This window comes from Puntigrus tetrazona, chromosome 19 (assembly GCF_018831695.1).
Source record: "Puntigrus tetrazona isolate hp1 chromosome 19, ASM1883169v1, whole genome shotgun sequence".
Classification (NCBI taxonomy): Eukaryota; Metazoa; Chordata; class Actinopteri; order Cypriniformes; family Cyprinidae; genus Puntigrus; species Puntigrus tetrazona.
In genome coordinates, this window is record NC_056717.1 from 1,940,962 (window position 1) to 1,956,406 (window position 15,445).

Genomic DNA, 15,445 nt, shown 5'->3' on the forward strand with positions numbered 1-15,445 from the left:
TCTGGCGTTTTTTTTTTTTTTTTTTTTTTTTGTTCAAACCAATGAGAACATTTAATGAGAACATAAATCTTAACCAGAAGGAGGAAAAAGTTAAGCAATGTACATTCAAAAATCTCAACATTTCAGGTAATAAGATAGCCCATGCGAAATTGTTTATGGAGCAGATCATCATTTTGTAATGTATATGCCCATCAGTTTATGATTTATCATTTGACTCGCCGCTTTCTTTTACAAAATGATAATTTGTGGTTTATTGATTATAATTTTCTGAATACTTTTTTTTTCTTGAAAACGAAAGTCTTTAATTTGGAAGTGTTTTATTTTATTATTATATTTACAGTATATATGAGTTTATTTGCATAGACCATTTTTTTTCCAGTTTTTTTTTGTGTTAGTTAGCTGTTAGTTAGTGCTCACCAGCCTTCAAAACCACAGTTCAATCCTGCACATAAGTGATTGAAATGATTCCCTCTATATAGTCTAGCAACACACTTATAATACTACTTATATTACTGAGGCTGCACAATTATCAAATGAATAATAAAGATTACAATTATGGCTTGTAATGGATAACTTGAAAATTTATGATTAAAGCATTATTGATCTCCCCTCCTGTTGAACATGAACCAGTAGCTCTAAGATTTTGTGTAATAATCAACAAAATGATATACAAATAACATATTCATTGTGCAGGGTTGATAGGTTTGTTGTATTTCTGCTGCTAAAAAGTAATACAGGATCACACTTCTCTGTTTGTTCTAGGTTTGCTGTGTAGTTATGTACAGTACATTTGTAAATAAGTATAAGTATCAAAATAAGTATTAATGCGACATAAACCAACTGTTTTCATCATATTCAGAAATGTTTCTTCAGTGTATTCAGAATGATTTCTGAAGGATCAATGAAGATTGCAGTAATGATGCTGAAAATTCAGTGTTCTCTTACAGCAATAAATTACGTTTTTAGTTACATTACAATAGAAAACTGTTGTTTTAAATTGTAATAATATTTCACAATTTTTACTGTGTATTTTATAAAATAAATGCAGCCTTGTTGAGCAGAAGAGACATTTGGAATTCCAAACTTTTGTCCAGAATTTTAGGACTTTTTGAGCAATTTGCCAGACATCTTTTTGAGCAGAGTTTCCATTGAGAATGGGAAACAAATTTCTATCTGGATATTTTAGATCAGTCATGGGTTCTGTCCCTCGCCGATTATTACTTCTTAGATCTAATGTCCTCCAGACCAGAAATGACACCGTAACCACATCTGAAGCTAATAAAGCACTCTTAAATAAATTAAATGCTAGATTCATACTATAGACCCTTATTGTTGAGTCCTGAATTCCCAAATTGTGTTTCTCCCTCCCTTTCTCTAATGTCATTATAATAAAGTATAACGCGCCTCTCCCATTTATTTTAGAGCAAGCAGACAAATGCACCTCCCGCTGGAAAGATGAGGCCATGCAGAATGGTACAGTAACGCTCTCCTTCGTTCATTTATCCTCCTCTGTCTCTCTCTTTCGTGAAGTGCTGTTTATAGCGGCTGTTTTAGGAGAAAATATAGATCATCATGTCAGAGATGCAAGAGCTCTCCTCATTTTACTTACTAATGTGACATATTTCTGAGTCAATCAGTACATTCAACCAGAAAAAAAGGTAGGAATACATGTTTTTTCTGCAGTTGGTAAAAAGTATGCAGGCAGTTGTGGCCTAATGGATAGAGAGTTGGACTTGTAAGCTTGTAACCAGCTCTCTCCTCACCTTCAATACCAGAAGCAAGGCACCGAACTGCTCCCTGAACGCCACAGCATTGGCTGCCCACTGCTCCGGGTGTGTGTTCACGGTGTGTGTGTGTGTGTGTGTGTGTACTTTGGATGGGTTAAATGCAGAGCACAAATTATTTACTGTTACTTTCATAGTAGTCTATATTAGTGCATCACAATATGCTAGTAAAATACTCAAATGCTCAATACACATGTTTACACATGTCTATAGTGGCCACTAAAAGCATCAAAAGTGTCAACAAAACAAGCCTCGCTTATATTTAAGAACAGAAAAAATTGAAAATTTGAAAAGGGGAAAAAAGAGGTTTGTGCCGAGAGCAAATTCCAAGTATGGGTCACTTTTCAGTTTTCCTCTAGAGGGCAGTAAATATTGCATATTGCAGCCCAGCTGCAAGTCCACTCGAGTCAGTGACCAATAGTGAGTACAGCTTTATTTATATAACACCCCCATTATACATGAATTATTTAATGTGTGCATTCACAGATTTAGAAAATTCTAGCACTTAGGTTAAGGTTAAGTTCATCTCTGCGGGTCTTCTTAGTTGAGAGACGTGTGTGTGTGTTTGTATAAGCGGCCTGCAAGCACGAGTGTGATGTGCATGATATCATGATGCTGTTCACCGGCCATCTGTTGCATGATGGGCCCCTCGGGACGAAGCCTCTGCCGTCCAACCAACGCTAATTGAGAGTGACAAATCCTCCCGCTTCAGCGTGATAACAGCCTTTGTGTTTTTGTGCCATTATTGTGAAGAGCGTCACACCGTGTTAAGGTCAACGTGTGTCACTATGGACTCCATCCTGTCAGTGGAAAGAAATAAACCAGCGCACGTCTTCTGATTACTGTTGCTTTTACCGAGAAGTTACTAACTTGAACACGAATGGCATTGACTTTCATTTAAATTCTCTTTGTATAGTATCTAAAACATTGCTAATATCTTACCTGGTCTCATGGCACAAACGTACCTGCGAGCACTTTTTAGCGAGACACAAAATGTGTACATCGGTGCAGTTTCCAAAAGAAATAATAGAAAAGAAATAATTCGTGGTTGGATTTAGTGTAGGGCGTATTTCCATCATGATAGAGCATTAACATTAATGAAGGTCCCCGAATATTTGAATTCTGAACCGTAGCGATACGTAATAAGCGATGCAATAAAACCACAGCAATACTTGCCTGTTTCAACGTAATAAAATGTGCGAAGGTCCTCATATTGAACCTGTGTTTTATCTCCACTCAGCGGGCGTTTCTCTTTCAAACTGCAGGAAGGTACATAAAAACGGCGTTGCACAAAAAGTGTGCAGATGTACATATTTTTATGCTGTCAGATTGCTAATATCACCTCCTTAAACTCGGTTGGGGGTAGGATGAAGGTGTTTGCACAGAAATATACTGCTAGTAAATTTCAACAATCGTCTCGAAAAACAAGAGCATCTGCTTGGTTATTATCATCTTTTCGGATGGTTTTGTTGCATCAGATGTGCCATTTAGAGCATTTGGTGCTGATCCTGCTTTAGCTCTGACACATCAGTCTAAAAGGCATCTGCCCAGGCCGTCTTTTCTGTGCGTGATCGCCCTTGTCAGGTGTTTTGCATTTATCGCGTTTTAATGTAAATTGCATGATGCAATGCAGCTCATCAATTCACCAAATACGCAGTAGCGTGTTGTTTGCGTGTTCTATCTTTGGGTCGCTTTGTTGACAAGATGCTTGTTTGTGTTCGCTAACAAGAATTCCCAGAATCAGCCGTCCCTTCCAGCTCATGATGACTCAGGTATAATCTAATTATATCAAAAGAATCGCTTGTTTTGGCTTCTGCTGACAATGTCACATTTGTATTCAGTGTTCGGGGAAACTGATGTCCTTAGCGGGGGGGCTTTTGTGTCTTTAATCCTTTAATTCGCTACTTTTTAAAAATAACATGAAGACGTATTGAATTAAAATAATTTTTCTGAAATCTCTCTTTCCTGAAAAACCCCCCAAAAATACAAAACAGTCAGTCTATACATGTACATGGACCAAAAAAAGTCTTTATGCGTAAAAAGTTGCTGTTTAGATTATTCTTTTGTCATTTGATTTTGTACTTTAAAGGGGTCATATGGTGTTACTAAAAAAAATAATTTGATGTTATGCAATGTGTTTATGCGGTTTAACACATTATTTTCCACACGCCGTACATTATTGTTACTCCTCTAAGCCCCGCCTCTTTCAATCACATGGATTTCTACAAAGCTAATTGTTTAGATTATTCTCGTGTCATTTGATTTTGTACTTTAAAGGGGTCATATGGTGTTGCTAAAAAAATAATTTGATGTTATGCAATGTGTTTATGCGGTTTAACACATTATTTTCCCCACGCCGTACATTATTGTTACTCCTCTAAGCCCCGCCTCTTTAAATCACATGGATTTCTACAAAGCTAATTGTTCTGAGAAGCAAGGTGTGATTTAACTGACCAGCTATCTAGTGCATTATGAGTGACCAAATACCTCAAGGTTGTGTAATGTTACATTTACAGTACTGTGATGATGCCATGTCCCGGCACAATGACGCAAAAACAAATAAAACACATTACAAAAAAGGCATCTGTTGCATCCAGTGGGGACATAATTGCTGATTATCATTACTCGGTACTGTCTTTTTACGTGGCGTGATGCAACGCAACATTGTAAACATAACACCATCTCTGCATTCGTGATCGGAGATATGATTAGTTAAATAAGAAAAGTTTTTAAATAAGAAAGCTGTGAGCCAGAAGCGCCGGATTACCCATGTAAAGTTACAGCTGCCCTACTTTATAGCCTCTGTGCACAGCCAACATAGTTTGAGGAATCAGCTCTCTGTAAAATGCTCTGAACACATCTGAATATTTAGGTTGAACTGTTCTGGAACGGCGTTGTAAATAGCTCAAACACAGCAGTTTCACTTTCTGCATCACACGGCGCTGGCGGCCGCAACACTATTTTGAGGAAAATAGTTCCGCCTATTTTCTTTCGCGTAAACATTAGCAAAGTGTTACGCAAATAACAATTTCATGCGGAAAAAATGGGGGGCGTGTTTAAACAAGGTGCTTTAGGGAGGCGTGGTCGAGTCTTAACTTTTATAAAGAATATATATTTGGCTTTGAGGCTATTCTTTGCAACTTTAGGGATCTAAAACGGCTTGCAACACTCCAAAGAGAAAGGCAAAGTTGAAGCCGCATCATACGACCTTATTAAGACATGACAATGCTAAATAGCCTAATGTGGATCTGTAAAATGTAAGATCAATCACCCCTTGGCTGATTGATCGAAATATTCTTAGCACCATGTTCTAAATACGCAAAATGCAAAAAGATCCCAGCAACAAGCAGTTTGGGTTTGAATTAGGGTTACTTGCATGTAATTATGCATATTTTATTGTTGTTACAATAGTAAGTGCATGCAATATGTGTAACAAGGACACCGTGTTACCCAGATTTATTTACAGGTCGAACAGAAAGCGCCTTTGCACTCAAAGATAGACTTTCATCTTAACAGACTTTAAACATGATGTTTTTGGCAGGCAGGTCTGAAGAGAGTATACAAGTTACAGACACACAAGCCTGAGCCTCTTTAGTCTTTTGCTCTGGTGATATGCTAATTTTCTGAACCTGAAATCTGCTGCAGGCGGCGTCCGACTGACAAGTGTTTTCTAATTCTTGTCCCAAAGACATTTCGCTAGAATTATCTCTTTCTCTGCAGAAACTGGGTTTACAAGACGGTTCATATTCAATAGTGTTATCAGTTCAGCTTCTCGCATGAAAACTAAATTTGAACCTTACAATAATTTGTCCCGTAATTGATTCATTTTACAACGTTATTGGGATTATTGTCCAATGTACTGCTGTGAAGTTGTTTTGAAACAATCTGTTTTATATAATTATATAATTATATAACTTGAACCCATTTTGACTGGTACTGCTAGATGGCAGATCCCAGATGCTGTCACCCAGTTCGTTCAGGTTCTTGTCTACATATCTGCATCTGGTTAGCGTTCTATTGATCCTGTGAGCCACAGATTACATCTGACCCTCTAATTAACCTCCTAATCCTCCGCTCTGCCCTGTTCACAGCCCTGCTTGTCTTTAGGGTTAGGAGTTAAGCAGGGGTTGCAACCCTTTGACACTAAGTGTCATTTTCAATTTTTATCCTAAACCCCTGCTTCCCAGTACCATCACCTCATTGACAATGTATTGTTTCCAGTGGAAACGTAACAATGTGTGACATATGGCCGTAGACGCATATTTCTTTGGAAAGACAAATTCTGGTTTTAATTCAGTTGGGTCCTGCGGGTTTTGTGGGGGGTTTGCAGTGTGGTCAAACTTGATCAACTCTGCATGGTTGAAACTCATCCGAATTGCACTTCTTTGGTTCAGTTGGGTTGGAAGGTTTGGAGGGATTGGGAGAATCGATGTGCGTTATGCTTGCTAAGTGCATTAAACTGCAAACTTACATGCACAAAGTATGCTTAAAATTATAAAACCGCTGAATTATAATAACGTGAGCATAATGGATTTTTTTTTGCATCACTAACATAACTGGTAGCGGCTCTCATTTAAACATTTTCATGTTTCATTTTATATTCCACTGTTAGTAAATGAAAAATGTTATCAATAGGTGCAAAATCCTCGCGTCTTTTTCCATGTTTGTTTACTATATACTTAGCAATTACATTAATTAGGTACTAACCCTAAACCTACCCCTAGCCCATGTAATTATACTCCAAAAGAATTGTGGGTTTAAGTACAACACAGCACCGGGTGACTTTTTAAACCCTGTATGAGCATGAGAAACAACACTCATGGGGCAGTTCATTTTAGATAATGTTGCTGATTTGAAATATGTAATTTGATCACAAGTTCAGCAAGCAGGTTTTGACATCTCATGATTCCCCCATTCATTTAGATAGGACTTGGTCTTGTTTGAGCTCCCCGGAGGTGTTGCAAATATTGCGGTAGAGTGAACAGACCTTCCTTAAAAGGGCCTTTGGTGAAATATGGATAAACCCATAATTTGCTATAATCATATTTCATGATATATCGAAAGTAATTTGTTAATGCGTTTACACTTTCAAATTTCCGTTTAATGGAATTTAATGGTTGACTGAGTAAAATAATGTTACCTCATTGTTCTCAGCTTTTAAAAGTGCTTATTTTTGCGTATACAGAGTATATACATTTTGCTGATTGTTTACAATGTAAATACAATTTAGTGCCATAATTTGCACAAAGCATCATGAGGCATAAGGACAAGGTGGATAATAAGCTTAGACACATTTTTGTGCAATGATGTGTTTTTTTTAGAGGGTTATTATTAATTATTAATTATTAAAACCACTATTTAAAAAAAAATTGCTCTTCAGTTATTCTCTAATGATTAGAGTTTGTTGCATTGAGTTCTGCTACGTGCAGTGCTGCTTAAGATTTAAGGTAAACTCCTGTCTAGGAAGACAGTTCACTGAGATTACTTACTTAATGTAGTGGCAATACTTTTTGCTCACACTTTTTATTTTAAAATCTAATTCTCACTTAACTTTAGGATTAGGTATATAGAATATGGTCATGCAGAATATGTTCTTTAAAAGCACCATGCTGAATTGGGTAATACTGTAGAATAACAATTCTCATTATTAACTAGTTGCTTGTTAGCATGCCTATTAACATATTGGCTGTTTATTAATACTAATAAAGCACTTTTTTTCCAGCTGTTTTTTATAAAGGACATATTCTCTAAGACCATATGCTAGATCTCTTATCGTGCCCAAAACCTAAACCTAATGACTACCTAGTAACTATTAATAATCAGTTTTTATTGAGGCAAAAGTCATAGTTAATCATTTGGTAATAGCGAGAACTGCACCCTAAAACAAAGTGTGACCAGAAGATGTTACCTTCAAGTTTTTCTTACAAAACGTACATTTTTGCAGATTGTTTTACCAGTCTTTTTTTACCAGTACACTGAATCAAGATATTCTGCCAGCAGTCCTAACCTGACACTGGTCTTCATTTTTCGCAGATTATGAAATTAAGTTAAGTTAATTGATCACTGCCCTTGATTTGCTCTGAATGGTGGCTGAATTATGTCTAGATCAGTAACCCTATTGATCAGTTATGTCTAGATCACTAAAAGTATTGATCAAGGCCTCTTGCCGTGACAGCTTGTGGCTTTGATTCTCTTGTAAATCACGTTGAGTCATCACGAGTCCCTCGCTGTGGGTCTTTTGTGTTTGTGCTGTTGGGAGTCATCGGTATGAGTCTTGGAGGGATGAGAGCGTATTGTTTTGGTCTTTCCCTCAGTTCACCCTGGACTTGTGTTTAAGGTGGCCTCAGCGAAGCACTCTTCTCAGGTAACGCTGGGGACATCTGGCTCAGGAAGCCATGTCAACCCAGGCCCTATCCCCAGTGCTATGAGGGCTACCATCCGAAAACTGAACATGACCAGCTTTGAACCCCGGGACCTCAAGTGATTGATCCCAGAGGGAATAAATTGGTGGAAAACACACTAGTCGGTGCATAATCACTCAGACCGGCCAAACTGAACACACAGTTCCTACATAAACCAGCGAACGAGAGCAAAGCGGTAGGGTTATGGAGGTGCTTTCTCAAACAAGTTCTTCATTATTGGGTAACTTTAGGATCTCTAGTGGTCTGTGATGGATCCGTCATCTTTGAGGTTATGAGGAGGCTGCTGTTGGACTTTCTTCCTTAAATCTAGGTGTGTTATTTTTGGTAAGTTTTTCGTTATGTATGTTCTTCACTATGACTTTATTGTATGATGACTGCAGTTCAAAGTTGTGTTTGTTATAAACCTGTTCTGATATGTCGGGCTTGGATGTTGAGGGCTAACATCTGCAAGAACGTTAAGAACGTCAAGAACGTTAACAGTCCAGGATATTTTAATTACTGCGAATAGAAATCCTTTACAATTGGATAATGATCGTATGCAATTAGTTGGAAATGCCCAAAGTGGCGAAGGGCTGTCAAAGGGCAGAGGCTCTAATCCAGAACACTAGATGTTTAATGCAGTTTACCTATCATGATCCGGAGCACTTTAACCATTTGTGCCAGCTCAGTTAAAAATTTATTTATGAAACCAATCAATATAGCATTGGCGGTTCAGTTTTTGCTATTAACAAACAATTAACTGAGTTTTGCCTCGATAAAGCGCAAATTTGCTGCTGATGTAGAATATGATCATGCAAATTATATTTTTATATTATATGCTGTAACCACTAATAATAAGCCAATATGTTAAGAATAATGTTTCCAGCTTTTCAAGACTATTCTATATACGATATATTATAAATTATAAAAATAATAAATGCGTATACTAAAAATGTATCTTGTAAATATTCGGAGATTGTATTTTTTTATTTTAATCACAGAGACAGATTGTTCAGATGTGCTAATGTGTCTGAATGTTGTTTTTGGCGGTTAAAGTCTTTATGAAATCCCTGTGAAGATTAGGCTTATGTGAGACGGTCACCTCATCAAAAAGTTAAACTGGTATAAGGCCGTGTTGTGGAGGGGCTTTGCCTCGGGAGCCCTTGCTAAAAACAGCTGTTACCTGCTGCTCACTTTGGCTGTCTTAACTCTCAGCGTCATAACCCAGTTTCCACCACGGAGCAAAAGGTTTTATTGTATATTCCTGAAGATTGGTGACTTCAGTATTTTTACTCTATGTAGACGGTTACTGTAACTAGGGAGGGTCAAAAAACTTTTGTATTGCTGACTGCATAAAGTGAGGGGTGACAGTTTAATGTTATACGTAATATAGTGAAATGTTATTTGTATTTATTTAAGGTTGTCTAGACGTTACATTTGAAATACAGTTAAGATTACAAAAGAATGTTGTCTTTGAATTTGCTAACATTTATTGATCTTGGGTAATGTTCCTTCCATCATTTGCTAATACATTACTGTGTTATTTAATGAACCTGTGCTAATTAAAAAAAAATAATAATAATAATAAAATGTCGCTTATTGTCAATGTTAATTAATGCATTAAATATAGCTAAAAAATGGAACATCTGAAAAAAATTGTTACTCCTACTTTTTTTTTCCAGATGAAAAATATGGGTAACACTTGTTACACATGTACTTACTACTAACAATAAAGTATGCATAACTGCAATTAAACCTATACCTAACACCATATAAGTACATGCAGTAATATTGCTTAGTTTTAATGTATAATTACACTGTAATAAAGACCTAAAATACATGCATACAGTAGTCTTCTAGAATACTAGACAAACTATCAGCACATCTTGTTTGAAGCAAATCCTTCAAAAGAAATAATCTTCTATCTTCTGTGGCAATGCATTCTGGTTCTGTGTGTTAAAGTGCATTTTCTATAGAACAGTAAGGCAGGACACTGGTGGCAGGATAGAATATGTAAACTATGTAGTCTAACTATTCATTGCATGAATTGTCATTGTTATGCCTCAGTAAATGTCTGAAACCCTCACATGTGTCACGAGTCACTCCATTTAGGATTAGGCCAAATGACAATCAATATGACTGATCACAGCTTAAGACCAACGCTTGAAGCGTCTCACCTCGGAAATCAATAAACTTCAGCTTTCTGGGATTGTGATTGTAATCTCAGCATCTTAGCCAGGCTGGGTCTGATGGCGACATTAGCATGCTCTGATCTGTTCGAAGGTGCGTCATGAACATGTATGATGGCCTTCCGCTCGAGGATGTGTCCCCCGGCTGTTCAACCTCTTGGATTTGTCCGGTGTAAGATTAAGAGAGCGTGCTCAGAAATCTTCCACCCAATTTGGCAGGGCGAGGGGCGAGTGGGGCGGGTGGATTCTCCATATATAAGAGCCGGTGTCCTCCAGACAGTTTCCACGCAGTTTGCTTCACGACTTCATGTCGCCAATAAAACCGCCGATCGCATTCTGCTCAAGTGCTTTAAGCCCAGACGTTTCCGTCGCGTTAACTTGAGATTTTTCGGTAGTTTGTGTGCGTGCACTTGTGCCTTCGAAGATTTCCGTAATGAATTACTGCATGTCAGACATGTACGACATAGGCCACGGCGTCAGCGGGGGATATGCGGTGCCTTCTGGGGGCGAGTATTGCATGTACGCTGGCGAAGGGCCGGGCTTCGCTCGCTGTGAGCCGCAGCCGTTACACCACCATCCTCCCAGCATGGAGCAGGCCTGGCCACCCAGCCAGCCCTATGGGTGCCCTTTCTCTGGGGCCAACCCTGTGTTCAAGAGCGAGTTGTGCTCCATGGAGGTCCCTCTCAGTCACTACCACCAACCAGACTACTATTCCGACGGCAGGTCCGACTTCTCTCAGATGCAGTGGATGCAGGGGCCGCACAAAAAAGGTATCACTAGTTCTAGGAGGAGCGATTAGGTGATGTTGGGTGTCTTTTGTTGGGCTCTTCTTGAGCTTTTAGGTTTTTTGGTGGCTGCCTTGTTTGACACGGTTAAATGTGTAATAGTCTAATATCTCCGTTTAAGAGTAATGTACTTGGCAGTTAGTCAGTACGTTTTAAAAAAGAGAAGGGGTTTAGAAATATTTTACTAATACTAAAATATTACTAAATCAGTTTACCAAATAAATTTATTTGCATTTATTATTACAGATTAAGCACATATTGATGCCATATTCTACATGACCTTATTCCAAATCCCTAATCCTACCTGATACCTATATTTAACAGCTACCTTACTATTAACAAGCAGCATATTAAGAATTGATTGAGAGAATAGTGAATAATTTGTCCCTATTCCACTTTATTATAGGGTGTCTTATCTAGTTTCATATTAGCATGCATATTACTAGAATATTAGAACATTTATTAGTACAAATCATGTACATTATTCTACATGACCTTATTCTATATACCTAATCCTACCCCATACCTAAACTACTTTACTAACTATGAATAAGCAGCAAATTAGGAATTTATTGAGGGAAAAGTCATGGTGAATAGTGAATAAGTATTATACAACCCAACTGCAGTTTGACTACGTTATTTGGAAATTGAGTTATCTCTTCATTTTGATTTACAACTTTAAAAGTGGTGTTATATTGTTATATTGATGAGATGTACGGTAGTCCTAAGCAGGGTTTGGATACTTTGCATTGAGGTAGATATCGAAAACAAGTCAAAGCAAGACTAAAGAGTAATTTAATTTATCTAAGCATTTTTTCAAAGACTTGTAATCAATTGGTGTTTTTGTGATTGGTTTTTGTTGGGGATGCGTGAAGCTTATTTGAAACTTAACAACTTGGCTTGACACTCACTTTGATAACTTCATTCTAGTGCAATGATATTCGTCTGTTTTAAATGAGGCTTAAGAGTCTGAATAGATTTTGTGGCTTTAAAAGTAATTCATTGCAGTATTACATTACTCCATAAAAAAGTAACTAAATGTATTATTAGTTAGTTACTTTCTATGGAAAGTAGTATTTTAAGTTGCTTTTTCTTATCTGGGCTGGGTTTAGGTTGTCTAAAGTAATTATTACTTAGTGTGATTGAAATGGATCATTGAAGGTCAGCAGCAAAGACTAATATAATTGGATCAAATCCAAAAAGGACATGTTATTTAACATATTTAATTGTTGCATGTTTGAGTTAACATTCACTATATTTTCTTTATTTTAAGGAATACTAAATCTGTTTTTTTAGATGAGAAAATGCATGTTTACGTTTAGTGGAGATCTAGACTAACATCATGTTCACACCACAACGCCTCTGCATTTATTCCCAGTTTCCTCAACATGTGGACAGGAGAGCTGTCAATCAATTCATAGGAAAACAAAGGGGAAACATATTTGAAAAAATAACTCAGATATTGTCTGGTAAATGTGTTTCTTTGCTAATAACTTGAAAATGGTAATCTGATTTTGTGTCATGCTTTACCCGAACACTATTAGTAAGCATTGAAAAAGCTTTTATTACTGCTTGTCCTCTGGACCGAACTTGAAGAGATTTTTAAAGAACTGCTTTCTGAAGCTACATTGTGTAGTGTATTGATCTTCAGTGTGAGGGGCAGGTTTGGGGTATTGTATGTTGTATTGATTTGTGAGGACACAGACAGAGGAACAGAAGGTTTGAGCTCATGTCCTCCTGCTGACCTCCACCAAAGACTCATTGATCAGATTGATTTGTGGGCTGCTGCAAGCTGCCTAAACCTGTATTACCTCGTGTTTCCATCTCAATATAAAATCATTGTGCTAAATTTATCTTTTTTTCCGTCTATTTTTTATTTCTTGTCTTTCTCGCATTGCCCCTAAACAAATTTTTCTTTTGCTCAAACCTATTTTCATGCATATATTTTCAAGTTAATGATTGTGTTTTTGACTATCTGTAACTTCTTCTAGGGTACATACCAAGTTACCTGGACAAGGATGAGCTGTGTGTTGTTTGTGGGGACAAAGCAACTGGTTATCATTACCGCTGCATTACCTGCGAGGGCTGCAAAGTGAGTGTTTTATCTGTTTTATGTGTTCTCTTAGAAAAGCAAACTTTATGAAAAAAAAATTTAATCTCGAAAAATGCACCAGTAAGTAGCTTTTAAATAGTGACGTATATAGAAGGTGCTCAGTGTCATTCACACAAACACTGAACGCCATCATGGTGAGACTGAAATATGCAATAAGCATTCATTTAACAACATTAGATGTAACATAAACCCTCATAAACATAACTGATAAGAGAAAAAACATCAAATTCCAACTAAATTTGAAATCCAATGCAGGGAATCCTGGAAAAGTCAATTTAGGTTTTCCTTCCTTCCATTAAGCATTTAGCAGGTTTTTACTGTTTCCTGTTAAAATAACGGTCATTTGTACAGTGTAGAAAGGTTCATGCTCGGCAATTAAATGAATTCTTGTTTTTAAAGGGTTTTTTTCGACGCACAATTCAGAAGAACTTGAACCCAACATACGCGTGCAAGTACGAGGGCAAGTGCGTCATTGACAAAGTCACGCGCAACCAGTGCCAAGAATGTCGCTTCAAGAAATGCATCGCTGTCGGCATGGCAACAGACTGTGAGTAACATGCTTTCTGCAAACACAGGCACTTTTAATATTGTCAATCAATATTGTGTTGATAGATGAATTTTTGATAGATGAAGCTATTTTTCCATCCACCTTTTGCGCAGTTTGGGATATTGCATAAAAAAACGCTGCATGGAAATGCCAAGATGTGCATACATTTTAAATATCTACATTAAAAAAAGCATATACACCCAACTAAGTAGGATACATTTCTTATCCAATAAGAAGCATACCTTACAACTAAAATTTTGTCAAAGTTATTCATTCTAGAACTGCGTTCCCAAACAGCAGGCTCCAAAAATTAAAAAAAAAACGTGTTTCATCTCGTAAAACCGAGGTGGTATTTTTGTGAAGTATTTTTGTAAAGTAAAGGTAAAAGTAATTAAAAGATTTACTTGAGTACAAAAAGTACTACATTATTTATGTTCTTAAGTATTAAAGGTAAAGCAAACAATAGCTTTATTTATAAAATGTAGTGCAGTAAAAAGTATGACATTATCCTTTAAAATGTAGCGAAGTAAAGTACTCTCATAACCTGCAGATACTTCAGTAAAGTAAAAATACTTCGCTACAAAAAGCCAAAGCCTACTCCTACTGCTGCAAAATCAAATTTTTTTTGCGATATGTATTGCCAGTTATTCAGGAAGCGACGATGTTGTTCTGCTCAACTCAACTGGACGCAACGTTTTACGCAGAATTCCAATTTTGCGTTCAATCCGTAACCTTTAGATTACGTGCAAACGTGTTGTTGCTTCCTCCAGTGGTGTTGGATGACAGCAAGCGTCTAGCCAAGCGGAAGCTGATCGAGGAGAACCGCGAGCGGCGGCGGCGCGAGGAGCTGCAGAAGACGGTGTGGGAGCGACCCGAGCCCACGCAGGAGGAGTGGGAGCTGATCCGGGTCGTCACCGAGGCCCATATGGCCACAAACGCCCAGGGCAACCACTGGAAACAGAAGCGCAAATTCCTGGTGAGAGGTCTCTTCCCTGACGAGCGCATCGCAGCCATATTTCTCGAGCCATGTTTCTTTTTTTGGGTGGGATTCTGTTTTGTTTTTTTTTGTCTTTTTGTTTTTTGTTTTTCTCCTACCACAACCCTAGATTCCCCTTCCCTATCCCTTCCCACACAATTCCCAAGCCCTTCCTCACCGCTGTTCCCAATGTTAATATGTCCATGTTTTTGTATCTCCTTGTAGAGTGGGGAGTGTTAGATGGACGCTGGAGTTTCTACCACAAAGGCAGCAGCACTAACTTTAACGGAACACCTTTGTCCTTCTTTTCTCAAGCTCTGTTTCCTAAACTCAAACTGTTATCTCATGTTTGTTTCTCTTCTGATCTTCTTCTCTCTGTCTTTCTCTAACCCAGTTTCTAATTGTTCTTCTGTTCTCTTGAATCTAACTCTCCTCTACAGATTGAAGTTCTGTTTGAGGACTCTTTTAACACTGCTGTGGGTTTCCATGAGATGTTTAGTTGCCTTCTTAAAATACTTCTAATTACGTTTCATCGCTGTCAGATGTTTTATTTGGCCATTACATTTACTTCTGCAATGGCTTTTTTTTTATTATTCGGAGCGTGTATTTTCTAAACCACTGGGAACCAGATGCAATTTCGGTCTTTCTGT

The 15,445-nt window shown here is 37.6% G+C and overlaps 1 protein-coding gene across 3 annotated transcripts in view; it reads left to right on the forward strand.

The window, feature by feature from the left end:
- The window catches only part of thrb (thyroid hormone receptor beta), a 79,656-nt gene that overhangs the window by 54,927 nt on the left and 9,284 nt on the right, over window positions 1-15,445 (forward strand). For all 3 annotated transcript variants that reach the window (XM_043217709.1, XM_043217710.1, XM_043217711.1), the window contains exons 5-8: window positions 1,423-1,473; window positions 13,151-13,251; window positions 13,672-13,819; window positions 14,590-14,795. In XM_043217709.1, coding sequence (XP_043073644.1) covers window positions 1,423-1,473; window positions 13,151-13,251; window positions 13,672-13,819; window positions 14,590-14,795 — 506 coding nt within the window. The remainder of the gene's footprint in view (window positions 1-1,422; window positions 1,474-13,150; window positions 13,252-13,671; window positions 13,820-14,589; window positions 14,796-15,445) is intronic.